The following is a 27,329-nucleotide window of genomic DNA, read 5'->3' as shown; positions in this document are numbered from 1 at the left end:
TCAGACTGTCGCGTGCCCTGAGGATAAGAGGCAGACTGGTCCTTATCCCTTGGATCTCTCCCTTGATTTGTACCTACTTTACAAATCCAGCTTACAGCTCTAGTCGAGGTATCCTGCCCTCAACTGCCCTGCAGTAGTTCTGTTGATGGTGGTGGAGTTGCTCAGGAATTACACCAGCAGAAATATGAGCAGAATTTGGCCTGGGGATGTTTCCTAACCAATGAGAGAAGAAGGAAGAGAAATAACTTCAAAGTAATGCAAACACAAGCCATTCTTCCCAGCAATGTTTTTCTGTGTTTGAACATCATCCAGATGGTTCTGTCGTCTTAGCTCTCTATGCACTAGGTGTTTTGGTGTATAATTTTCAACAGCTGAGCTTGGTGCAGGTTAGAGATTCTTTTGAAGGCGAGGAACAACTCCATGTGTCTTCAGCTGTTCTGCTTTAGCCTTTTACTTTGTAGAGAGGTGTAATACAATAAGACTCAAAGAGGTAAAATTCACACCTGGCTTGTCTCCACTGATTTTTAGTGGATTTACTCTAGTGACGCATATGGCCCATCTGCTCCTCCTGCACTCATCAGCAATATATCCTTCTTACCATCACACTGCTTGATTATATAAGGACAGCTGAAGAAGTCAGGGGATTATATTTATACCCTGCCCCTTATTTTTACCTCTTTCACAAAGTGAGGCACAGCAAAGTGGTCATTTTTAAGACATACTTTGAAGGGTTTTGCCCTACACTTGCTGTACGCTTTTCAACAAAGCCCAGTTTTTTAGATATTTGCATTATTTATTATAAACCAGTGCAGATTCTCATCAAATTTATAGAATGTTCGTTTTGGAGCAGCACTACAAGAATCACATATTCAAATAGCTATGAGTTAGAGGATAGTTCCCTCTAGCCTTTGTTTGCAATATGCACATGAAAGACATCTGCAGAAGAGGACCCCCGTGGGATTCACCCTCTTATGGCAAGAAAATTTGGGGCTGAGCAGACCTCTCTTAATTGGATGCCTTACAGCAGCTTCTAGTGTCTAATTGGGCATCATGCTGTCTTTCCAAGGAGTGACTCAGTCCTGTCCCATTATTTCTCCTCCTTCTGTATCAGTATTATTCTTATTATGACACCTCCCAGGCAAGCTTGCATCTCTGAACATGAAAATAACTCATCTTAATGAGAGTGAAGTGCACGTTGCCTAGCAACACAGCATCACAAGGGTCTTCATATGCTGAGCTAGGAAAGGCACTTAAGCTAATGGGGCTGTTTTCACTGCACTGTTGTGTCTTTGAACCAAGTAGCACAGGGAGAAATATTTGCTCTGAAGAGAGAGAGAGAGAGGTGTGGGTGGAATGCATCATTAGAGTGGAATCAGTGTGCAAAGAGGGAATGTGCCTTAGTTCCATAGGTTAGAGGGGAAAGGCATTTAGGTTCCATGACCTAGTTTCTCTTGGGAAGGAGGCAGACCATTGCCCAGAGAGAAGGATCCCATGTTCTGTGAGAGCAGCTGCTATTCTCTGCTCTGTCTTGCTCACCAGCTGTCAGAATCCATGAGATCTATCTGATGAATCAGTGCCAAACCTGACGAATCAGCTCTGACTGGTAGCATAGCACGGAGAATTGAGTGAGCGCAGATTGGAGATGGCGTATGATGATAGCTGAAGAAAACGGAATTGATAAGTCTTCCCCTCTAGAAATAGTCATGTCTGTTTTCCTTGTGTGAAAAGGCTGGGCTTTGTTCTTTCCTGGCCCCTTGCAGAACAGAGAGGTGGCAGCTGCATTGCTAACTCACTTGGCCAGTGAAAAGCATCACTGTTGCTTTACTTCCCATTGCAGACTGTCCCAAATATTGGGAATTTTCAGCCCTCATGATGATAAGCTATGTGCCTTTCTCCATATCAGCTACCTGAGGGGGGAAATATAGCATGTATAGTACTTTTCTGCAAACAATAGGGACAGGTAAGCTTACTGGAATGAGAATAATTCGTGACTGCTATTCGTGGCTGCAACCCACTAAGGCATAGGGATATGCTATGACAGACAGCTCTGCCTGAACCTTAGGATCTTGACAGGGAAGTTTTTCTCTTCCTGATGCTTTGATTAGACTCATCTCCATCTTAGTCCTGGAGAGTGCAGTCACGTTCGGGTCTCAGTCTCTTTTTATTTGCAGGACTTCTCCTATGATGACTCGAAGGTGGAATTTAATGTTGATGCCCCGAATGGAGTGGTAATGGAAGGCTACCTCTTCAAGAGAGCTAGCAATGCTTTCAAAACCTGGAATCGGTGAGTAATAACTCATATTCCATTTGATATTTGGGCTAAGACTCTGAGCACAGCTAATACTGCCTGCACGGGAACGCACTTCACTTTTAGTGACATCTTAGCAACTGTTGTCACTGCAAGGATTCTGAGTCAGACTTCTCAGCAGTGCCTAGTGACAGGGCAGGAGACAATGGGCACGTATGTAAAAATATGAAATTTCATCTGAACACAAGAAACCACTTTTTTACTTTGAGGATGGTCAGACAGTGGACCAGGTTGCCCGGAGAGACTGTGAAGTCTCCATCTGTGGAGATATTAAAAAAAACACCTGGGCATGGTCCTGGGCAACCTGGTCCTGCTTGGGTAGGAGGGTTGGACTAGATGATCTGAGGAGATCCCTTTCAACGAAGGTGATTCTGTGATTCTGCTCAGAACCTGTTGACTGCAAGATTAGAACTTGAAGCCATGTTAGCATAACCCTGCATCTGACTAAGTCCTCCTGAGAGAAAAAGTATCTTAGGAGAGATTAATGTAGCCTTAATGTAGCAAAAGAGGAGTAAGCATCTGCTTGATAGCAATGGTGTTTTAAGACCGCAGAAATTTTTTACCGGCACGTTATAACTTGTGTGCTGAGCTTGCAAAGCCATTTGCTTGGTAGGTCTTTGATATTGGTGTGTTGGAGACTTCTTTGTGTGAAGCTGTATATTCCTCTTAGGCTGCATCATAGAATGAGCCAGCTTATGTTTTGCTGCATCTTAGTAAATGCCAGGGGAAAAAAAAAAAAAAAAGGAATGCTTTCCACAATGGAAGAATGACCAGGTTCCATGCAGGGGAAATAAGGCACAGTGCAGCTTGAGTCTTGCCCCAGGAAAGCTGTAAGTTTGTAAAAATTAAGAGAAATACCTAACAGAGGAAGACATGCCATGAGTGTCAAACCTGTCTATTTTGGGACGGGGAGAGATGTGAGAGTGGAAATAGCAGCTGTGCTGCTGGGAGCTGAGAAATGGCTTTCTGTGCACTGACCCTGCTCTTAATAATTTATAAATATTTCATCTGATAGGTCACTGGGAATGTCAGGCTCATTTGCCTCCTGCACTAGTCAGGAGTCTACGCAGCTGCCAGAGACCTTGGGAAAGTGGAAGCAAAGGTTTCATGTTCTAGCCTTGTTCGATATTTGTGTGTTTAGTTTCCCTTGAGATAGTCAATGGGTTTCATACAGGGCTGTGCAAAAAGATTCAAACCTTTCCAGTGAGTTTCTAATGGATGAGATCAATACCTTTTTGACCTACGTTTCCTCCTCTCACATAACAGGGAAACGATACAATATTAAGAGATCTTTTACTTGGCTATGGGATATATTCAAAGTACACACCACCACAAGGCTGAAATATGCTGTTGTTAGACTTTGAAATAAATAAACACTAAATGGTTCTGTGAATAGTTTGTGGTATGCACAGAAACTGCCTGTATTTGCATGGAAAAAAGACTTGAAGTTATTAGAGATCTCTGAATTGCTTAGAAAAGTGATTCCCTCTCTCTGAAGCCTCCCTTAGTACTAATGAGATTCCAGTGAAATTTAGTATAATTTTGTTACCCCTCAGGCACTTTAGTCCCCTGACAGTTAAGTACTAACTTTGCTCTTGGGGGAACCAGAAGCTACAACACAGTGTATCACAGCGTTTGATTTCAGTGCTCACAAGTTGTTGCAGTGGCAAAGTATCTTAGCTGAATTTTTGTCAACCTTTTTTTAGGATTTCCTGCTTGGTGTGTTTCCTAAGCAAAGTATAGCCTCGGTCCATAGCATGGCTGCTTTCACTGACACCACCTGCTTTTGTGGAGCAGAAGGTCATTCCAAAATGTGCCACGTTAATGTCAAGACCTGTGCTTGACTCTTGTGATGGAGATGAACGGTTCCAGGCAACTCCTTTCTCCTAGCAACTGCCCTGGCTGTGAATTCAAGGGTCACTCCAAAGGGCTCTTATCCAGGAGGGGGCATGACCCTCTGGGAGTTTCTGATTTTCCTGATGTCTGAAGTAATGTTAGTGTCGAGGGCTCCCAGTTTTCCCTGTCCCCCAAATCCCAGCTATCCTCCCTGTATCCTCCTACATCCCAGTCATACATAGTCTTATCCTCCCCGCAGCCAACTCTGTCTCCTCAGTTCCACCCACTCTTAGCCATATCTACCCACATCTTAGCTATTCACAGCTCCTGTAGCCTACTCGTCACCTTCTCACTGTCACTCCTGTTCACTGTTAGTGCCTCTGCTTCATGTGAGCGGGAGGGGGCAGGCAGAGAGAAGTGCAAAACCCACAGCTCAGGATGCCAGGGTGAGAAATGCATGCTCTGGGGTGGCAAGCAGGAGAGCACAGCTGCAAGGAGGAGGAGCAGAGACCAGAACCTGAGAGACAAACTCTTCACTCAGCTTCCTGTGACAGCAGGGCTCCTTAACCATAGACTGCTGCTGTCACAGCAGCTCAGAATGATGCAGAACTGTATCAGCTCATCAAAATGGGCTCCCCCGTAGATGGGATGGCCTCCCATTACCTGTGTTTTCTCACTTCTTCACAGGCATGTAAATTCCTTTTGTCGTCTTTTATCTCTGTTTAGTATTTCAGCACTGACAAAAAGAAAGAGAACCCTATCTCATCTCATTTTTCCAGGAAACCTAGTTCTTTTGCAAACAGAGTATGTAATACATGATCTAAATAACAGCTTGCTGCAAGCCTCTGACTCTTTATGCTCAGGTATTCCAGCACCTTCTTCCTGAAGCTTAGTGATGGTCATGGCTTCCATTGCCCTCCATGAAGATGGCCAGATTGCTAAATCTTAGGCCGTCTTGAGACGAGGAAATGAGTTGGGGTTTTGGATTTATCACCGAAGATTAAGATGGCTAGGGAATTACCTCTGCTATAAGCATCATATGGACCTTCTGTAACTTGTATCTTAACAGAAAGCTGCTAGCTGGTGATTTGTTGCCTGCTGAGAAGGTAAACTCCCTTCACACACACCTGTCCTTACTCTAGCCACAGGAAACAAGCTTTGGTATCGTTTGGCCTTCCATAGGGTGCAGTGGGTACAGAGAAATCAGCCTGGTGGGTAGCATAGCCTTGTATAAACGGCAAGGTGTGCTTGTGTTTCTTCATGATGTTAAGGAATTTCTGGCTTGCCTTATGACAGCCTCCTTGGAGAGGCAGCAAGCACACTGCATCTGGCATGGCATCTGCAAGTAATCCGAGTAAATGTCAAGTATGCCCACTGTGCACGTTGGCAAGTATGCCCTAACCAGTGCAACGTGTCCTGCAGGCACTGGATTTGCTACCTGCACCAGAGCTAGTGTGCACGCACAGACTTCGGCCCCAGAAATCATAGGCAGTAATATGGGACTGCCCTACTCCTTTGTTTCTTCCCGTCTTTCCTTCCTTTTTGCTATACATTGACATACCTGGAACACTTGCCATCACAGCATCTTGATACCAGGAATCATTCCCTAAGGCTGTAAATCCTTTGTTTGCTCTCTGAAGGAGGACACTGAGGAAGTGTGAACTTTTCTTGTGATGTTACTTTCCAGCTTCTTGGAGTAAATTAGACTCTTTCGAAATTGAGAGATGTCCTGCTCTGCTGCAGAACAAACTGCCTCTCTGTAGCTCTACTGTTCTGATGTCTGTGTCTGTCTTCCCTCAGGAGGTGGTTCTCCATACAGAACAGTCAGCTGGTGTACCAGAAGAAACTAAAGGTCAGTAAGGCTACTCCAGATGATACTGGCAGATTAGCTGATTTGTCTGGTACCTGCTTCGCTGGGGACTTCTGCACCATGGTGGGGGAGTAAGGTGGAAGGAGAGGGGAGATGAATTTGGATCAGAGGGACAGCAAGCCCATACAGGCATTACCGTGCTCAAAGTTAGACTGTACAGATAACTACGTGGCAGTAGGTGGTGTTTGTGGTGTTGTAAATATTCTCTTTCAGCAGAGGAAGCTGATGAAGTCCACAGTAAGCCTGCCACTTCATGTGCATGTTGTCCTGTGCTTTGATTCTGTACAACTCCTTCCTGTTGCCTTAGAGTTATCTGGTGGTGGGCTGGCTCTTCTCTTTCTGAACTCAGCATATGCTAACCTGCAGGGTTTGGGAAGGAGTTTTCTTAGAGGCCTGGTTAAGACACAAGTTCAGTGAGCCAACGAGGCCACCTGTTCTCACCCTTTCAGGATGTCCTCACGGTAGTGGTGGAAGACCTGCGGCTCTGTACTGTGAAGCCGTGTGAAGACATAGAGAGAAGGTTTTGCTTTGAGGTCGTCTCACCTACCAAGTAAGTTTGGTGGCTTCCCTAGGCCATCCTTGTGGTAGCTGGACTGTGCATGGAACTGCAAGAGATTAGGTTTGAGCAGATGCTGCCCTGGGCTGTTAAATGTTGACTGGGAGATACCATTGCCTGTACTCCAGAGTCCCCAGGAAGTTCATCAGATATCAGCATAAGCAAGCTGTAGGCCACACTTATCTAATATATGTATAGATGGTGAAACTGGCAATGGTCAGCTTTTCAAAACAGCTGGCACACCTGCCTGGAGTTTTTGAAGAGGGAACTCCTCTGACAGTGCAAGCTTGTAGGATTAATTTTTGCCTCTTTGCCTGTCAAGTCAAGATGCTGCCCCCATTGGAATGGCTATGCTGAGGATGAAGTGGAACAATTTTGACCGACATGTGCACCCTGTCCTTTTACTCTTTCCAACTCATTTCCTTCCTTTACAGGAGCTGCATGCTGCAGGCTGACTCGGAGAAGCTGCGTCAGGCCTGGATTCAGGCTGTTCAAGCTAGCATTGCTTCTGCATACCGGGAGAGCCCTGACAGCTACTATATTGAAGTGAGCGAGAGTCATGAAAGATCCATAATTGTGTTTCAGAGCCCTGGTAGTGGGCTTTTGGGCTGTAGCAGGTCCAGTGTGCGTGGGTGCACTGTTTGGAAATACTCTTCTGCCCTCAAGGAAGGGAGCTGATGGCAGTGCTAACTCAAAGGCAAAGTTCACCAGCCAAAGCCACACTTACAAAGCTGGACTGAGGGAAAGGCAAGGCTTTAACTCAGTGTTGTCCTGACATCTTTGCTTTCTTGCCATCACTCTCTGGATTGATGTTCCTCTAAGACTTATGTTCCCCTGGGAAGAGCTTGCTCCCTAGCTGGGACAGTGCAAGCAAGGCACCCTGGTACCCAGCAGTTTGCCAGACAATGCTCTGCACGCTGCCTGCACCCCCAGAGCAGGGGTGGGGTGTAGTGCTGTCTTGTGGCAATAATAAAGATTAGTGAGGCGTTACCCGTTCCCTTCTTGGACTAACCCTGGTTTATTCTTCTTTGGGTAATGCTTCCTATCAATGCCTCCGCTATGCAAAGCTCTGGTTCATTCCACAGTGCTTGGCAGAATCCTAGAACCTCTTTTTCCCCTGCAGAGACTGGACCGGACTGCTTCCCCATCAACTAGCAGCATTGATTCTGCTACCGACTCCCGGGAGCGCAGTGTAAAAGGAGAGACCATCTTGCAGAGAGTGCAGAGCATCCCTGGGAATGACCAGTGCTGTGACTGTGGTCAGCCAGATCCTCGCTGGGCCAGTATCAACCTGGGCATTCTGCTGTGCATTGAGTGCTCCGGTATCCACAGGTACTGCATGCGTGTGTGCTCTGTGCTGCCAGCCAGGGCTGGATTGCAAGCTTCTGGAAAAAACAGTGGAGCCTGAATTAAAACAGACTAATATTTGTACAGATAAATTCAAAAGCAATTGTTTGTTGCCTTACCTCTGTGTGCAGGTACATCTGTGCATGCATATGTATAAACCTCTCTGCTACAGCTATTCTGTATAGATAAATATATAAGAACTAGCTTGACCTTGTTCATCTTACGATGCATGAGCGGTTCTGTTTTGAGGCATGTAACCATTTCCCTTTTCTTCCTTTTGGATAAACAGGAGTCTGGGTGTTCACTGCTCCAAAGTCCGATCTCTCACACTGGACTCCTGGGAGCCAGAGTTACTGAAAGTGAGTGTTGGCTTTTAACAGCAAGTGATAGACAAATGGTGGACGTGGGGGGAGTCTTCCTCAGTGGCAAGCTAGACGAGAGGGAAGGTAGCTCCTCACCTGAAGGTTTCATTCCTTCTCTGTTGTATTGCAGCTGATGTGCGAGCTGGGGAACAGTACCATGAATCAGATTTATGAGGCACAGTGTGAAGAGTTGGGACTTAAGAAACCAACAGCAGGGAGCTCCAGGTGAGTCTGAGTGCACACACTCGTCCTCTCAGTCCTGTGGAAAGCTATCCATCCACACAGCAAACCCAGTACTCTAAGCTCTCTGAAAAATCAGGTTAAGAGTGTGGCTGGCCCTTCACTGAAGGTCCAGACTGCCTCAGGTACACCTACCTCAACCCCTGTAGCTAGCCCGAGCTTGACTCTCAGAAAGGTCAGTGCAACCTGATGAAACGTGCTTGGGAACCAGGGCTTGCTGGGTTTACACCTCCTCTGAGACCTTTCAAATTCATGTAACTGAAGCACATTGTGTTGCCTAGGGCTGAACATCTCATTCCACTCTCAGCTACATCCTACATATCTTAGTTCTGCTTTTGAAGTGGGAGATATTCTTCGGTTTGAGAAACTCTCCCTTCTTAATTCAGGCCTTGGTGATCTTTAGGACTCAAAGCCAGGTTGATAAAATGACCCAGAGCAGCTCCACCTTCTTGTGACTGTTTGCTTTAGGTGATCCATGTGACCCTGTGCACAGCTTTATGCTGTTCTTCTCTCAGGCAGGACAAGGAAGCCTGGATCAAGGTGAAGTATGTGGAGAAAAAATTCCTGAAGAAGCTGCCAAACGGGGACGCTCTAACCGAGAATGGGCGCAAACCTCGGCGCTGGTGTGTGAAGAAGTGCCAGAGACACAACAGCACCACGAAAGCACCCACGGCTCGTAGAAAGTACCGCCACGAGGCAGGCAATGCATCACCAGCCATGCTGTCATCAGGTGGGAGCCTCCCTCGCCCCCCTCCCCGTGCAGAGCTGTGCTGGCCTGCCCACCACTCTTTGTACGTGTGCAAGCAGCTGCTGTAACGACACGCGGGGCCCTGTCTTTCTCTAGGACCTGCAAGCTTGCCAGAGGTGTAAGCGAAAATGGTGTCGCACAAACCATGTTGACACAGGTCTTTAGAGCCATTTCCTAACATTTTCCATCTGTTTAAGGAGATTCTGTGGCTAAAGGAGGAGATCTCTAGGGTGATCCAGCAGCTTCTAAGCTTGCTTTGTGCGTTTTCTTTTGTATTCTGGCTTCCTGCTTTTTAATAAGCTTCAAATCTTTTATTTTGACCTACCTGCTCTGTTAGAGAGGCCATGCTTATGAAGAGTTCTGGCTGCTCAAAATGCTCTGGGATGACTTGGTCTGCAGCATATCACCACCTGTGGTCAGCCCTTTGTGATGTTTTGGTGGTGTACGTGGGCATGAGTATGGCAGTGGACACATCGGGGTGTACTGGACGTGCAAGCTCAGCCCGTGTAAATAGAGCTGTAGAACTGTGTCTCGTTTGTTCATTCGCATGCTGTTAACTATGAATTTCCAAATCCCTCTGTGTAAAATAGCAGCTACGCTGGAGAGGAAGTTCCGTCGTGATTCCCTCTTCTGTCCTGATGAGCTGGACTCTCTCTTCTCCTACTTTGACACTGGTGCTGGCTCTGGCCCACGCAGTAAGTACAAAGACAGAAAGTGTCTCTGCTCCTGGCACGCTTTTCCTCCCAGCTCTTCTAGGGCATGTGCGTTGCACCAGACCTAAGGCAAGGTATCTGCCTCAGTGGAGAGAGGGTAAATGTTTCAGAAGAGCGGTGGGGAGTTAGTTGCACAAAGTCCAACCCATTGCTCTTCTATTGCACTTATCATTTTAATATCCTGTCCAGTCAGTCCCTGGTGTTTGCATTCTGGTGGATGGGATTTTTTTCCCAACATCTTGTACTCCCAGACTATGCGTCCATTGGCTTTTTTCTGGTTTTAGTTTTGGCTTTTAATTTTTCTCCTTTTTTAGCAAGTCTTACTGCGGACAATTTTTCTTTTTGTGTTTGTGACAATGAACTCCCCTCATATTCCGTCCACCTTCCTCTAGGTGCCAGCCACATCTCTATGCATCATCCGCTAACAGGTGGCCCATGGAGTGGCAGTGGCATTGGTCCCGGTGGGAGCGGTACGCCGTTCCTCCTGGACGGAGGTAAGGTGACGCTCTGGCAGCTAGCAGCAAAAGAGACACCCAAATTTTACTTGTTCCAAACCAGCCTTTGGAGGCAGTTATGTATTTTCTTTCAGCCAAATGATTGGAACCTGTACATTACCAGTCCCTAGTGGGAAGGACAGGCTGACAGGCTTTCAAAAGGCAGAAAGCTTCCTAGGGTCTCCAGCAGTCAAGTTACTACATCCTAAAGGAACAACTGTCCCTCAGATGAGATAAAGGATCCCATCCTGTACAGGTGGGATCTCATGGCAAATAGGAAGTAAGAAATGCCCCATGTCTGCCACAGACTACTTCTGTGGTCCATTATCGTGCTTAGCTGAGGAGTGGTAACTTTTTTAAACTTACTAGCTCAGTTGCTTGTTATTGCATGAACTTGACAGATGTTTACGGTCCTGAGTCAGCACAGCAGAGGATCACAGACCTTCCTACAAGTACATATTATCTCTTGGAATCAGTGAAGAAGGTGCTTTAGTGCTTGTTTGAATCAGTGCTGTAAGGGCTATTCTGGTTTCAAGAAATTTAGTGTTATTAGTCAAGAGGAACAATATTTGGGAGATGCAGGACTTCAGAGTTGCTCAACAGCCTTTTCTTGCTGCTGTAGAAGAAAATAGGAATTTTGTCACTGATTCAGCGGGAACAGAACTGGGAATTCGACATATTAATGTTCATATGCTATCAGCCAAATCCTCCTTTCTTGCTTTGGTGCAAATCCGGAGTAGTGCATGTGGCCTCGTTGGAGTCACTCTTTGCTTGTACTGACATCATGGAGAGCATCATCTCACCAAGCAGTATGTTTGTTTTCTGAAAAAAAAAGCAATGTTTTTGCGACAGCAAATCTAAAAAAGACCTGCATGATACGTGCCACTTAAACCTTTTCTGTTGTAGCTTCATTATCTCCTTTGGCTGTTGAACAGTGCTGAAGCACTACTCGTGAGCCATGATTTCAGGACTACTGATTTAGAGATTCTTCTTTATCTGAAACCTAGCTGTTGCTGCTCTGAAGATTTCGACAGACAGCCTTTAAGGTTAAGGTGTCTTGTTCTGCTATGATTTTCAAGGCTCGGTTCTTTAGTTGTTGCAGGCTTTCCTGCTATTACTCTTTGCAAAGGCTATTCAGCTCATATTTTAGAAACATTTTGTCAGCTTCAGCCTGGCTTGTTTTTCTTTCTAATCACAGTGATTTGAGGGCAGATCTTGGGGCAGATCATGGGGACTTAACCTCCTGAGTTCTAGGAGAACAGATACCCTCAGCCCTTATAGTCATTAGGAAGCTAAAAGCAGCAAGAAGCTGAATTCAGCCAGAGTTCCCAAGGGGGTCGGGCATCCCTCAGGACAAAGATGATGTGCCATCCCTCTTCCCACGGAGGCAGTTCCTGCATGTGCTTCTTTCTTCCTTTCTGTCACTTTCTTGACTGTTTTTGGGTGCAAGCTGGAAAAGGTACAAAGTTTCTCTGCCACTGACACATTGTCTTTGGACAAGTTACTTCACTTCTTCACGACTCCATTTCTTGTATGTAGTTAGCTGTCTTGTAACATTCACCAGCTAAGCAAGGAAGGTGGGAAGAACTGTGGGGAAAGGGAAGGGTTGTCTGTGAAGGTGAATGAGGAAACAGACAATATTTTAAGAATTTGGCTTGAGATACACACTGTTAATATTATTTGGCCCAGTCATGGTCACAGAATCATAGAATTTTGGGTTGAAAGGGACCTCCAAGATCATCCAGTTCCAACCCCCCTGCCATAGGCAGGGACACCTTCCACTACACCAGGTTGCTCATTAAACCTGACCTTGAACACTTCCAGAGATGGGACGTCCACAACTTCCCTGGGCAACTTGTCCCAGTGCCTCACCACCCTCAAAGTGAAGAATTTCTTCTGTAGATTTAATCTGAATCTCCTCTCTTTCAATTTAAACCTATCGCCCCTTGTCCTATCACTGCACACCCTTGTAAAATGGTCAATGTGGTCTATAGTCTGTCACAAGAGCAATGCATTAGCGAGTGCCTCAGTGACAACTGAAGAGCTCTGGGGAGAGCACGGATAGAGTGGAAACTGAGATTATTAGTGGTAAAAGCAGAGGAGTGTCTTTATTTGCTTATGACACTGCATAACCTGCTGCAAAGCTGTCTCTGGTGCTGCTCTGCTCCAGTCTACGTCACAGCGTCCCTCATGGATTGCAGCAGGGGCTGTCCTCAACAGTCCAAAGTGCCGTGACAATGTTGGAGCATCCCTGCATGAAGGGCAGCGTGGGGACATGAACACCATAAGGCTTTGCAATTTTTCCTTGGGCAGTTTTATTGAGTGGGGCTAAATGGGATAGCAGTCCCCCTCTCCCTTGCCAGCAGTGCCTGGTGCGATGTGTGTGTGATGTTCTGCGCAGCCCTTTTCCCCTGTGGTCTCAGGTGTGCCTGGTACTGGAATGCCTGTGTATTAAAATGGGCTTGGTTTGTCTTCTGTTGGCCCTGCAGGTCTGAGCAGTGACAGTGGGCTTGGAGGGAGCACAGATGGCAGCACCGATATCCTGGTGTTTGGCTCTGTGGTGGACAGCGTGACAGAGGAAGGTGGGTGTCACAGGCTGTTGATGGAAGCGTGGGGAGGCGGCTGGTGCTAAGGCAGGATGCGTGGTCAGGGCTGTCTGGTGCCAAGAACAACATAAGAAATTGGAAATGTGAAGCTTTTGGGTCATCTCTCTCCATCCTTTTCTGCCTCTTAGAGTGCGAAGTGTCAGAGGAGTCAAGTGGTGAAGCAGAGATTGAACAGGAAGCATCAGATTTGGAGGACCTGAGGGAGCTGCATCCTGGCTTGTTGATCTACAAGGCAGCACAAGCCCGAAACCTGCCTCTCATGGCAGAAGCACTCGCACATGGTGCCGAGATCAACTGGGTGAATGATGAAGATGAAAACAAAACTCCTCTGATTCAAGCTGTGATGGGGGTACGTTGTGCTAGTGGCTGGGAGGCCACATTTGGGAATGTGAGGTCTTGACTCTAGTTCAGAGTGCACTCACGATGGGCAACGTACAGCCTGGTATGTGCTCGTGCATCCTCTCAGTGCTGCTGGCTGAATTTATTCAGAAATTCCCCTTTACCTTGCCAGGGCTCCTTGATAGCCTGTGAATTCCTGCTGCAGAACGGGGCAGATGTTAACCAAAGAGATATCCGAGGCCGAGCTCCGTTGCATCATGCCACGTATCTAGGGCATACTGGGTAAGTTCTTTGCACGTTGCTGTGACATGCTCCATCGCCCTTGGATTGGGATTCAGCGTTAACACTGAGAGTCGTGGGGTGAGGTGGGAAAGGGAGCTGGGTTTTGGTGAATTAGTTGTTTGCAAAACATGCCTTTTTATATCACATCAACAACTTGATTGTTTTAAGGATACTAGCCCCCATGATAATAGACAGGGGTAATTGGGCCTCTGTCCACCCATTGCTTTCTCCATGCCACTGCAGCGTTTCCTGATTTACACCAATATAAGTGAAGCTGTCCCTGCCTATGGGTGGACAGTGCCCTCTGTCCACTTGAGGGTGGGGTGGGGGAGCCAGAATTTCTGCTCTGATGATCTTTTCTTTCTCTTCTGCAGTCAGGTCTGCTTGTTCCTCAAGCGAGGGGCAAATCAGCATGCGGTGGATGGCGACGGGCAGGACCCGCTCAGTATTGCTGTCCAGGCAGCCAATGCAGACATAGTTACCTTGTAAGTGCAGCCAGGACTTTCCAGTGCATGTAGACAAGAACACTGCCTGTCCATAGCCATCAGGGAAGGAATAACCAAGCCTCTCTCCCTTGTGCTTTCTCTCTCTCACTCTAGGCTGCGTCTGGCTCGAATGAATGAGGAGATGCGAGAAGCAGAGGGCCCCTTTGGACAACCAGGTCAATATCCCAGCAACAGCCCTACTGAGCTGCAGTACAGGAAGTGTATACAGGAGTTCATCAGCCTTAATATAGATGAGTGTTAGTGACAACTCCCCCACCTCCCCTTTGTTGTCTTGAAGTTGGGCTGAATTTCTAGAAGCCCTGAGAGCCCCATCCTTGGTATATTGGTGTTTCTTGCAGATTGGTCTGTTTTTGATGCCTGCACATATAGGTTGAGATGCACACAGGAAGGAAAAGGGGTCTTTCCTGTTCGTGGTAAGTTCTCATGCTTGACTACTGGATGGTTGATTTTGTGTAGGAGACTCCTAGGGCATAACCACAGACCATGGCGTGTGGACTTGAGTGTGTGAAAAGTATGGGAGATGAGTTTAGCATTTAAAAAAAAAATTAAAAAAAGAAGAAAAGAAAGAGAGGAAAAGGAAACCCTCTATCACCAGGAGAAACCCACCAACAATACGATCAGACGAACCTGTCTCTGCTTCAGTGTAGTTGCCATGCACTGCGTTGTCGTCTGAACAGTCTGTTTGGAAGGGATTCTGGCATGGAGCCCTCTGTCCTGGCAGTGTGACCGGCAGCCTGCTCTCTCATGGGGCTGCTGCGGCGTTTGGGAGCTGCTGGGGTCAGTTTAGGAAACTAAAAGGTGACTTCTAAGTCCGGAACAGGCAGAGAAATTTTGCTCCAGAAGGCACAACAGAAGGGGTAGGATTGAGAGTGATGGCTACTCACCTTAATTGCTCTCAGGACTATGACAGCCACCCTCCCCTTTTCTTGCACTTGGTGGTTAGCTGGTCAAAGCCATAGCTCGCCTGCTTCCTGGGCCAAGATGCAGTCTGCACGATGTTACGGAAGCAGCAGTGCTAATTTTTTGAGGCTGGGAGAAGCTTGTCGCTGGCGATGGGCTTTGTGTCAGGGAAGAAAAGCCACGTCCTACTCCCACTGCCTAAATGGCTGGCTGCACCATGCGATTTGACTTTGGTTCAGTTTGTTTCCTGGTCGCTTCAGATTTCTGACTTGGAATCTCTGTGAAGGAGACTTCTACTTGCATGTGTATCCCTCTGTGCTCTCCCCCCGCATGCTGAAGCATGTGAGTAGGGCATCTCAGCAGCTGGCCCAGGGGCTTTTGAGTTCCCCAATTCCAACGACTGGCAGAATCTTTTTTGTTGTTGTTGTTTCTTTCCTTTTCTTGTATTGTTCTGTGCTGGAGTGGGGGAATGTGTTTCTACTTAGAGCACTTTGTTGCTATGTTCATGGTCTGTGTTACAGGGATCATGCTGCAGTAGCTCTGCAGAGATGCTGCAGCCATGTAATCCTGTCTCAGGAGGGCTTACAGAGCACGCGTAGCACTGCAGGTTATCCTCTGGCTGGGAGTTTGCATGCCAAGCTGAGATGTGCTCCTGTAAGAGCCTCTTCAGAATGCCCTCAACTGCAATTGACATCAGAGTTTTTCAGGACTTGTGGGTGGCAGTCCACAACTGGTATTTAGCCTGCCTGGACACCTCGGCTGCTGGCTCTGGGGCTGGGCCGTAGTGCCTTACAGATAGTGCTGCAGTCTTGAGGGGATCAAGATCTCGCAAGGAAAGCAAGAATACCAGGCAGAGTTCCCCATCCTCCTGCATTACATCAGCAGTGATACACAATCATGTTACTTTTCACCCCTTACATGTTTGAATTCTTTACTTGATTTTTTTTTTTGTATACTGGCTGCTGTCATGCCGTGGCTCTTAGTGGATGAAACCTTTGCAGGTTTGTTTCTATTGATGCAATTGTGTTCTCAGATACTGAAGCAACAGTGATCCAGTGCTTCACTCAAGATACTGCCCTCAGAGACTGAACCAACAGCACTTGGTGTCTACCCACACATCTAAAAGTGGAAAAATAAAGAAACTCCACTTAGTCTCTGCTAGGGTGTCCTCTCAGTTCAAGGGAGAGTCCCTGCTTCCTTAGGAAAGTGCTGTCCTAAGGTTTGCTGCAGTCAGATCACAGTTTTCCATCTCTGCAATCTGGGTCTTGAAGTCCACCTTTGTCTTGTCGCTTTTTCATTCTTGTTACCTTTGGAGCTTTGGGATGCACAGTACCAAGTGCTGAGTTATGGTCTCAATCCCAATTGTCTGTTGTGAATCTGAAGCAGTCCTGGTGACTGTGCTGAAACTGCTGCAGATCAATGGCAGTGCAAAGTCTGGCCCCAGGGCCTTTCATGATTCCCTATTATTATTAATAAACAATTTCCTTCCACCAATCTTGGAAAATAAAAATTAATGAGCTTGGCCCCATCAGCCTTTTTATCATTGGCAGTGCCTTTCGTGGCATTTTCTCCATCACCCCACTCTTTCTGTCCCGAGAGGCCAGTGCTCTGCACACAGCGTGCTGCTGCTGAACCTGGGCTGTGTAACTGCTGGCTTGTGTGAACCTGCTGATTCACAGCACACTGATGGGTTGGAGGGTGAGTGCACCATGCAAACTTGCATTCTCCCTTCTTTTAGCTGTTCAATGCCCGGTCTGAAACTATCCTGTAGTCTTTGACCAGGCAATGCTCCCTCTGAACTAAAGCTTCTTGAGTAGAAGCTGTAGGATGTGCCCTTAACAGTTGGCAGAGGGCAGATCACTTGGTCTGTATTCATATTCCAGCTGTGGCACTCTCAGGAGTGACTCAGGACTGTATGTGGGATGAAGCAGTGTGGCATAAAGTGCCATCATTGCTGCAATTCACTTTCAGTGGAACGTCAGCATGTCCAGAGGACAATTTCTTTGTCAGTAGGGACCGTGTTCTCATCGTAGCTCCCACAAGTGACGCCGGAGTCGTATCACTGAATGGAGAGGACTGACTCCAGGCGTACACCTGTGCAAGTGATACCAAATGTAGGCAGATGTGCACTGTGCATAGCTGTTGCTGCAGTGCCGCTACATGGTCTCCTTCAGTTTGCATTTAATATGCCCTGGGTTAGGTATCTTCCTCCTGATGCCCGTGCGAAGGTATAGCCAGCATGGCTGCCCACTCAGTGTTCCTCGTGCAGGATTACAGAAGGTGACCACTTTACATTCTCATGGAGCTTCGTCTTTCAGTCCGTTGCATTGGACTTTGTCTTCTTTACAGTCCAAGTCACCCTAAATTTAAATGGGCTTCCCCACTGAGCAGGGTGGTGCCTCCACTTGTGTGTCATTGCCCCGTTTGACACCCCCTCCTTGTCATTTGAGCCTGCTTACTCTGTAACTGGTGGTAGCGTTACTGTCGGTCCGAGTGAGGTCAGGAGCAAATCTGTAGCTTACAAATGATCTGTGTGAAATGCCCTGCAGACCTCACTGCTCTGTGCAGAGCTCAGGTGGTGTTGGATGCTGTTGTCCAGTGAAATGAGCCATGGTGGCTGTGCCTTCAGCTTATGGTTAGATCATGCAGGTCACCCTGCGGCATCCAGATCAGCACTTAGAGTGCTCAGTACGGGAACCAGTATCTAGCCAAGAACTCACTCTGCTTCCTGGGTTAGGAACTGAGAGATTCTCTGAAATGGATTCTCTTTGATAATCCTATCCCATTTTATACTGACCTGCATCAATTTAGACATTCGTCAGTGCTGATGTCCCCTCAGGTTGTGCCCTTTCCTAGAAAAAGGCCACACTGAATCAAAGCTGACATCTTTCCGGGTTCTTCAAAGATCTTGAAAATGAAATAGATGTTTCACCACTGCCATGGTCCTATTCTGTTAATGAATTTCAGCATGGTTGTTGTCTAGCAATGTTTTTTACATGTACAGCAACTTAAAACACCCCAATTGGTTTTCCAACTTTTTATGAGAAGTTAGAAATATGACTGATCCTTTCTGTAAGCCAGTGACAACTGGGGACATGGCTTCCGTTTTGGGTCATTTTATTTCACAGTCAGCATTAGTGGCTTACGAGAACAATACAAAAATCATGTATAGTTAGGTCCACGGAAGCTCAGACTCACTGCTGAAGTACATGAAGTTAAAGCATATGTAAATACTGATGCAAAAAGCAGTGTCTTGCAAGACAATTTATCTATTTAACATGTACTGGTACTTTATTTAGATTCAATGTATAAAGCAACTTTGTGCACTTTTCCTACATACAGTATTGGGGGGTTTTATGTTCTTTTGTTATGGATTTTGTGCTGTCTTTTTTAATCAGTGAAATTGTTAAGTATTTAATTTATTATTGATGTGCCCAGAGGACTAGTGCAATTTTTATTCAATACAGTTTGTCTGTATTTAATGTCAGGATTTTTTTGTAGCATTAATGGAGAATATTTTTCAAAACTTGCCTTTTCCCCCCCACAATTTTCCTTCCTTCCACTCCCCACTTTTCTATTTTCATTATACAGATTGTGAGGCATTAAATGTCTCTAGTTTGAAATATAATCAAACACTTTAGTACATCCTGCAGTTTCTAAAACAAAAAGGTTCTCCAGGAAAAAAAAAAAAGCTAAGGAGGCACTTCTCAATGTTTTCTGTGTTTATTTGGGTTTTTTTTGATTGGGGTGTATGTGTGTGTGTGCGTGCATGCTTGTGCTTAGAAGTTTGGAGGGGAGAGTGGGGAAGTTGTATGGAAAATTTGTTTTTGGCAAAGTAAATGGCCAGCCAGGCTCCAGGGAATACTAGATATTGAACACTTTCTTTTTTTCCTTCTTCAAAAACAGCTGTATTTATGTTGTACAGTCTTGTTTGAAATATCTAATGCCAAACTACTCTCTTTTCATTCTTCCTTTCTTTTCAAAGAGTGCATATGTTATCTATAGGACAGTAACTTGATTGCAACCACAGTTAACATGAGGAGATTTGCCTTTGTCTAGAAAGCAACATGCCAGGCATTGTCAAAACACAAATGGAACCAAACCATTGCCTCAGCCATGCAGGTTCTGTCATCTTTTGAGTTTTTGAGATCTGGGTGCATATTTATATACCTGTCCTAGCTTTTGTTTGATTTGACCCAAACCCTGCAATCAAGTGCCTGGACAGGAAGTCTAGGTTTGAATCTTTGAGGTCTGCCACGTCTCTGATTCCAAATGGGATGAGTTCAGGTTGCTGGCAAGTTGAAATGATACCCTCTGTGTTCCTTCTCCACATGTCATCCAGGGAAGCCTCAGGTTATTTTAGTATTGTTGTTTCTGAGATGATCTCTACAATGTGGAATTTCTTTGAGCAGGCTAGAGGAAAAACATAGAATTGGAAGAATTTGTCTTTAAAGAAAAAGATTTGACAAGCTGAGACTGCGATCACTATAAAATAGATCAATAACATCTCAGACCAGCAAAAATGGTCGTTATTTATGCAAGAGAAAAACAGGACCTCCTAAAGAAATGCACTGATTAACTTACTGTCCAGTGGCCACAACACAGCTGTTGCCTGCTGCTCAGCGACTGTGTTGTTCCTGTGCTGCTCGACGGTCCCTGAACCCACTTCTCTCTCCTCGCTGCCCGAGCATTATTGCTTTCAACCAAAGACAAAACAGGATGAACGGATTAAATGTGATATTAAACCATTGGTTCGCTGATGACAAGCGCCTGTGTGAGTGTGTGTGTGTGTGAGTGTGTGCAGTGCTGTTACATGGAGAAGGGGGCGTGGGAAGGAAGGGACTGAGCAGAAGAAGGGAGAGTGGGAGTTCTGAAGAAACAAGATGTTTTTGAGATTCCAAAATACGGAGTGCTGTTTCCATAGGAATGTGATTCCTATCAGCCTGCCTGCTAGTTCCTCACCCTTATAGGCAATTTGGGCTGGGGTACATCCCTTCTGAGCTGTATACCCAGCACTGTGTTGGTGGGAAGATGGAGCAGCTGGATAGTTATGGGGAAGGAATGAGGGATAGAGGTGGAGGCAGTAGCTAAGACAGTTTCTGGGGCACAAGGAGGACCGTGTGTGTTCCTAGTGCAGCAGCTGGGATGGCACCTTCCTTGCAGTAAGGGCCATGAAGGAGCGTGTTTATTTTATACGTCCTTGTGCTCTGATAGATGACAAATTGGAAGTGGCCAGGCTGTTGCCTTCAGGTTGTCAGGGGATCTGTAGGCTTGTCTCAGTTGACTTCCATCCATCATGTCCCTCCAATGGCACAGGAATGTTAGTGTGAATTCCCCACCCTGGGAGCCCTCTAACGTGAGACCTGTGGCTGCTGAATCACAGAAGCAGAGTAAGCCTTTCTTACTGTGGGGTTACCTGGGCTGGCAGCCTGGAGTGGAAGCCTTTGAGCTGAGAAAGCCCAGCTGGCCTCTTCCTGGCTAAGGCTCCCATACCTTCCTATCTAAACAGCACAAAGAGAAAGAAGCTCTTTAGCCAAGTCAAAGCTGCTAAGTGGGGTTGATCAGTACGGCTCTGTTACACACTGAATGGCTGGGCTGCTGTACCAGGGGCTGACACTTGCTGTAAATATGCTATAACCTATTAACCCCCTTCACTTGCCTGCTTTCAGTACAACTTTGTAACACGTTTTTTAATTCCCTCTTTCCCTACACAGCCTGTACTGACTGTAACTATGGAACCAGATATTCTGTATGTTATTACTTTGTATAATTTTAAAACTGTTGCTGTGGTGTCTGCCTTTTTTTCCCCCTTCCTTCTCTTCTATTGTCTCTTGAAACACTGTTAATAAAAATCTAGATAAACTCCTTCCCTCCACCTTCTTTGGCTTGATTTATTTATGTAGGATTTCTTGCCTTCTTGCCTATATTAACTGGATCTAGAAAACCATTCCCTTTTAACCTGTTTTCCTTCTCTTCTGCAACCCACAGCTTGAATTTTATGGCAGTGAATAGACTGGAATACCACATAAAGACTCTGCATTTTCATTTGGGTTTCTGTGATACTGTCTTGTGATAATGTGATTTCAGGGTGCTTTGGAAGAAGGCTGGGGTAAAGGTGACAGGTTCAGATCACCCGCCCCAACCCACCCATTCGTGTTTATTCAGAGTACCTGAATCTGTTAATGCTTGATATGTTACGAGCTCTGCTGATGGCTATCCTGTAAAAGGAGACCTTGCACTAGACGAAAATATCACTCTTCTGCACATGGACCATCATTTCCCACGTATCACAGTGCAATCCTTCCCTCGGTTTCTCTCTTACTGTGTGTCTGTGGCAGAAAAATAAAAGAAGAAGAAGAAAAGAAAGACTGGCCTGGCCTCATGATTTCTATTGTACTTAGCATGGAGAACAAATGCAGGAAAACAAAATTGTGGAATAGCCTCTGTTTTCCTCTGGAGGGACAAACATCCCAATGAATGAATCTGGGTAGACTCCTGAACTCAGTGAAGGGGTTAAACAGGAAGGATACATTTCAATCAGGAGCACTACAGACATGTGAGGCATTTATGGAAGGAGAGCTGTGTGGTCTTACAGAAAACTTATAAGCACAGAGCTTGGGAAACACATGGCTCGCTCCCCATCCTCTTACTGAGTCCCACTGCCACCGCTTTATTTTACCACCTTTCTCTTTCCCGTATAAATGGAGACTATGGTCTCACCCAAACTCACAAGGATAGATACACTGAAGACTGAAATGTGATTACAGAAACCCAGATGCCTAAAAGACTGTCTCTTTCTTTCTTTAGTTAATGAGGATTAAATGCTTACATATCTTCAAAAATCTGGGACTAATACTTTACTACAACAGTAGGATTCTTGTAATTTGAGTTCGATCTGAGTGTTGCCTGGACAAATATTTTACCAGTATGCAAGAGGATTAGTGATCTCCCTGAACAAGGATATTTTCATGATTTTATCAACATGGTCAGGCTGCTGGCAATAGCAATTGTCATCCCACTACTTAAGAGTGCCAGTTTGACACCATCCCACTGGTGTAAAAACACTCAGCCAGTTCAGCACTTACCTGTAGCTGCCAGGTATGCTTAACAATTCAACAGCAGATTCATTCTAAATAAACCCTGGAGAGATGAGTATTGTCCTCGTAGAAAAGCTACCTGCTTTCTATGTAGTGCATAAGTGTATAAAGGTGGGGGTTTTTTCTTCTCCCAGAAAGGGTGTACGTTTTTAGGGAAGGTGGAGAGGAACAGGTGGCAGGAGAGCAAGTGGTAAATGCCAGGAAGCTGGGGTGATGCACCCAGAGAATGAAAGGCAGTGTGGGTCATGGAAGGTCTGTCGCTGGTGGGATGGGACAGTGGTCTAACAGGCTGCAAGGCAGAAGTCACTATGGGATTAGGATATATTTGTACGTCCAGGACAGCACTAGTGGGGGCAGAGGAAACAGGCTGAGTCCCACCAGTTAGGGAGGGGCTCAAGTGACTATAATCAGAAGCTAACAGGTACGTCAAGTTTGTTTTGTGGCAGGTACAAAAGCACACATTTCCTGAGCGTTGCTGTGCCTGAAAAGCAACAAATCCTGATCAAAGCCTGCCTGACAATAAGGCTCGTGTTGGAAGCCTTTGCCACCTGCATGTGGATAATGCTGAAGACTATTATTCTCAAGACCTTTTGGGCTGGATGCTCTTCATGTACTGAAAACAGACAATTCTCACATCCCGGTGTGCTCACCCATGAGCTGGGGTAGGAAGGGGACACCATGTTCACAGAGGGACCTGTCCTGCAAGCTTGCATCAAAGGAGCAACTGAAGGAATGCTTCTTGGAGGATGCCTCCAGGATAGGGAGCACTGCCAGGTGAGCAAGGGCAAGCTGCAAGCCCTCTCTGTCCACTCTCAGCCAGCTGGACACAGTCACTCTCAGCCCATTCTCTCCAACCGAGTTCGTGAGGCAATATGAAGTTACGCCGGATCCGGCTATTGACTTGGCTTTGTGGAACCAATTTTTTGTATCAGCTTTTCTCTCAGTACTGCAGCAATGTTGACAGATGCTGTGCCTTGGAGCTGTGCAGCTCATAGCAGCTGTGGATCTACCCTCTCAGTGATGCTCCAGGATACGTCTTCTGTCAAACAAAGGGCACAGGAGCTCTGTATGAAAGACTACAGGTAGCTGCACCTATGTAGGTGAATGCCTGGGATCTTTCCCTTATCTTTTCCCCTGTGGCTACATGGGTTCATCACCAGGTAAAAATGAGCTCAGTAGCCCAGTCTGTGGCAGAAATTGCCGTAGAACATCAAGCGGAAAACGTACAAGCAGAGACATCGTTAATGGGATGCGGGTGCCTAATTATCTCTAGAATTGCAGCATAAATCTGAGACCGCTCCTGCATCATGGGAGATTCTATCATAGAACCACTGCTGGGACACCTGAACTCTGCCTTCACTTGTGGTTTGAACAGGGCCTTGAGTAGCTGTCATGGAGAATTGTTGTTATCTGATAGTGCCCTTCAACAGGTGGTTGTTTTGTTCCTGTACAGGTGGATTGATGTTGTGCCTCCCACAACAAGCTCTGAAAAGTCCAACTGTCGGAAAAGAAGCCAGGCAACTAGTAAATTACCTTATTTCTGTTTCTGGCTGAAGACTGTCTCCAGCAAACTAATATCAAGCCCTATAACCCAACTGCATGAAGCTCTGCACAAATGGCACGACAGAAGATCTTTGCATTTCAGAGAACTCAATTTCCAGAATAGTTCTCTCCTGCAAGTCTTAAAAGTCTCTCTACTGTCTCTTGGGCTTTGAAAAAAAAGTACCAATAATGTTAAAAGAGAGGAATTATCCCAAATCTCGTTGTGAAGCAAGAATCCTGAGAGCATGCAACATATGCAAGCTCATGAAAAATCCTGTTCTCATTATCAAAGAGTGGAATGCCAAAACAGAACCCTCTGAGGCAGTGCAAGGCTAAAGAGCTGGGCTCTGTCTCTGTAGCACATGTAGAGCTGTCTCTTACATCCAGATGAAAGCCATGAGTTCTGAGTGAAAATAGCCCGACGCACCATGATCTCCACGGGTGGGAAGTATCAAAGCAAGGCAAAGCAAAAATATTGGGACTAACGCCTCTTCCTGTGTATTTTTGCAGGAGATGCTACCTACCTGGACATCTTCCGGGAGTTCTCTCACATGGCTTCGAACAACCCTGAGAAACTCAAAAGGAGGAGCCTGCATTTCAGCCACTCCTGCAGATAGCCCCCTGCCTCCCTCCCCTCTCCCTCCCTCCCATCCTCTGCCCGGACCTTCTGCTGGCAGCTGAGCTCTGAGCTGCCTGAGCTCCGTGAGCTCAGAACGGCAGAAGCGTCGGAGCAGGTGTAACAGGCACGCCGAGCTCAGCTACTGAAGACAGACATTCTCTGTTCAGACATGCTTCTGCTGGGAAACCTGGAAACCTGTGTTTTCCCTGGTGTCTGCTTTCGTGCCCTGACCAGGAAGATGACAGACCTTCCAGGACTGATTCCAGAACAGGTATGCATTCAGACTGTAGGCTTAGGTCCCATGCCTGAGTGCAGTTTAAAAATGCGTCAAGCTGGACTTTTAGCTTTCAGTGCCCTTTCTGCATCGCTGTTTCTGAGAAAACCTCCCCTTTCTGGGTGTATGCCAACACTGGCATTTATCATACTGCAACAGTGCCCACGCCTGGAATGAAGTACAGGTAACCGGTCCCGAGCATTGCGTGTGCCAGGAGGAGATCAAGTCTGAAGTGCTCCGAAAACTAAGGAAAAGGGAATGTTGCAGACTTTTAGTGATGCTGAGCCAGCCTGCTCAGCTCATGAACGGCCAGCACCCGCCGCTTGCCGTGCTCCGGGGTATACCAGCTGCCCACAACAGCCGCAGGATGCAACTCCCTGTGGTACGGGGACCTCCACACACAGACCTCCCGTCCTCTCGGGAGACAAAGGCCACCCAGGACACAGCACCCAACTACCACTGAGCCACAGGGCTCCCAGTCCCAACCAGTCCACTGCAAAACCTTTGGCAAAACACTGCGTTTTGCTGCGTAACTCACCCCTTAAGATACCTCTGCCACTGAGTGCATTGAGACATTTGGTTTAGCATCGACCGGGAGATATAACACGGATTCCATGGAGACTTTACAAGCAATACCGCAGACAGAATCCAGCTCTTTCCCTCAGGGGCTCTCTATCTCCTGCTGGTTGTGCATCCCACGATTAGGAGAGTTGTACTCCTCTGTAAGGCACGGCTTTCAGTATTATTTTTGTCATTTTTATTGTTGTATGTCATAGTTAGCAAAAATAATAAAAGGTTATGTGTGAACTATACAGGTATAGGCACCATGACATAATAAAGTGCATTTTCAGAATGATGTATATAAACTATGACATGCTGAAATGTAATATATCTTATGGAAGAAGAAATGTATTTTTTTGAAAAGGTGCGAGTGAAAAAATCTCCCACGAAAACAGTGTCTATGAACTGAAAATAAAGACAGGGTTTTTTTTTAAATTCACACACATTTCCTCATTCTTTCTGATTCTAGATCTTTACAAGCCAGTGAAGCACTTTAGTATGAGGTTTAAAATACAAAAATCCTGCCTGGCTTGCAACACCCCTTGCTCTTCTGGGTCTGCACATGTATAAACCGAAGCACACACCCCTGCTAACAGATCCCTGATCTGTATTGCCACATCCCTCTTGTTCCAAATTTGACCACAAGACAAGACGTTGCCACTTGATTCTTGGTTCTGCACTCCTCTGGCCCAAAATTGGCTCCTCCTGGAAATGATATTACATGATGCACAATTCTGCAGTGATATTTTTTGTGCATTGGGCACAGCATAAAGGCTCTTTCATCATTTTCCTTTTAGCTAACCTTTAGCCTTCCCATTTAGTCCCAGTGATAACAGGTCTTGGAGTTCTGAGTGGGGCTTTCTTTTGAGACCAAAGTGTATGTCTTTATGTATATACACATATAGATGTGAGTATACCTAAGACATTGTAATCTTTCAGTAATGACTGCATGACATCCACTTGAGTTTTGCATTCCCAAGGCATGCCCAGACATTCTGCTTAGAAGACTGATTCCTTTTCTCTCTTTCTTGTCCCCAGTGCTTTTTTCCTCATGGTATTTCTCAAAGGGTCACTCAGACTACAGTATTGCATAAAATCACTCTTGCTAGACAGCAAAGCAGCTGTATTTCCCAGTGCAGAAGACCTGCAGAGAAAAGGCTGGATCACCCACTGCAATGAAGCCCATCTGTTCCTGTTTATTGTAACTTGGTGTTTTACAGCACAATTCATTTGGGTTTGGTTTACATCTCTGTAGATTCCCCTTGTGAATGAAAAAAAAGCTAATAAATCAAGTGAAAAAGTGAGACTTTCAGAAGCATCTTGCTGTTTGGCTTCCGATGATGTCAGCAGCAAACTGAAAGCTGTGAGGATCTCACCTCTGTGTTTGGAACCAAAACTCTTATCACGATTTGGCCCTGTGCATTTAGGCTCTTGCAAGTAAGGTATGGACATTATGGAAAAGATTTTTCCAGAGCCAACACTTAGAAGTAACAGTTAGGTAGTAACAAACCCAAATATCAGTTGAAGGCAAAACAAAGTCAAACTAAACCCTCAGTCATAGTCTGTATTCAGAGTATTTTATTATTTAAAAAAGCTACAAAACAGAGCTCATTGATTTCTTGTTAACTCTTGTTTTCTACAGAAAGTCATAAACAAGATTATAACAGACTAAAACGCTCCTGTGCAAACGTCATCATCAAAAATAAATGTCTTCTTATTTTATGTACACATAAGTTACTGTCAAATATCAACATTCAAATATCTCTATTTCTAAATGGACTGCAACAAAAACGCAGCATTGTTTTCATCTTCTCAATAAATCAGCTACTTCGTCTGTGACATAAAAAAGTCATCAACTCCATTTTTTCTCTTTCCTCTAAGTAAGTCTCAACTGAAATAATCTGGGTCAAGTCTAAAAGCAACTCAGCAGCAGCATTCTGTGCATTGTCCTCAAAATGCAACAGTAATAGGTCGAGGACAGAGAGGTGTCTTGGAAGCAAAGCTGTAATCAGAGCCACCTCTTGTTATTACCTGCTCTGTCATCCTCAACACAACACTGACTGATAGGAGCACACACTCCTTCGCCTCCACTGGAAATCCTTCCATTAACAGCCAGGCTGACTTTTCTC

At 45.9% G+C, this 27,329-nt stretch overlaps 1 protein-coding gene across 1 annotated transcript in view; it reads left to right on the top strand.

Annotated features, from left to right (window-relative positions):
- ACAP3 (ArfGAP with coiled-coil, ankyrin repeat and PH domains 3) overlaps positions 1-24,363 on the top strand; it is a 55,829-nt gene extending 31,466 nt beyond the window's left edge. The window contains exons 11-26 of the mRNA XM_086625511.1: positions 2,172-2,284; positions 5,945-5,996; positions 6,464-6,564; positions 7,005-7,116; positions 7,694-7,902; positions 8,207-8,276; positions 8,410-8,504; positions 9,035-9,249; positions 9,858-9,962; positions 10,373-10,474; positions 12,964-13,056; positions 13,209-13,429; positions 13,592-13,701; positions 14,076-14,186; positions 14,301-14,362; positions 24,257-24,363. Coding sequence (XP_086481637.1) covers positions 2,172-2,284; positions 5,945-5,996; positions 6,464-6,564; positions 7,005-7,116; positions 7,694-7,902; positions 8,207-8,276; positions 8,410-8,504; positions 9,035-9,249; positions 9,858-9,962; positions 10,373-10,474; positions 12,964-13,056; positions 13,209-13,429; positions 13,592-13,701; positions 14,076-14,186; positions 14,301-14,362; positions 24,257-24,363 — 1,878 coding nt within the window. The remainder of the gene's footprint in view (positions 1-2,171; positions 2,285-5,944; positions 5,997-6,463; positions 6,565-7,004; positions 7,117-7,693; positions 7,903-8,206; positions 8,277-8,409; positions 8,505-9,034; positions 9,250-9,857; positions 9,963-10,372; positions 10,475-12,963; positions 13,057-13,208; positions 13,430-13,591; positions 13,702-14,075; positions 14,187-14,300; positions 14,363-24,256) is intronic.
- The last annotated feature ends 2,966 nt before the right edge of the window (positions 24,364-27,329 follow it).

This window comes from Tauraco erythrolophus, chromosome 23, assembly GCF_009769465.1.
Source record: "Tauraco erythrolophus isolate bTauEry1 chromosome 23, bTauEry1.pri, whole genome shotgun sequence".
NCBI classification, from domain to species: domain Eukaryota; kingdom Metazoa; phylum Chordata; class Aves; order Musophagiformes; family Musophagidae; genus Tauraco; species Tauraco erythrolophus.
This window is presented reverse-complemented; position numbering and strand designations above follow the sequence as displayed.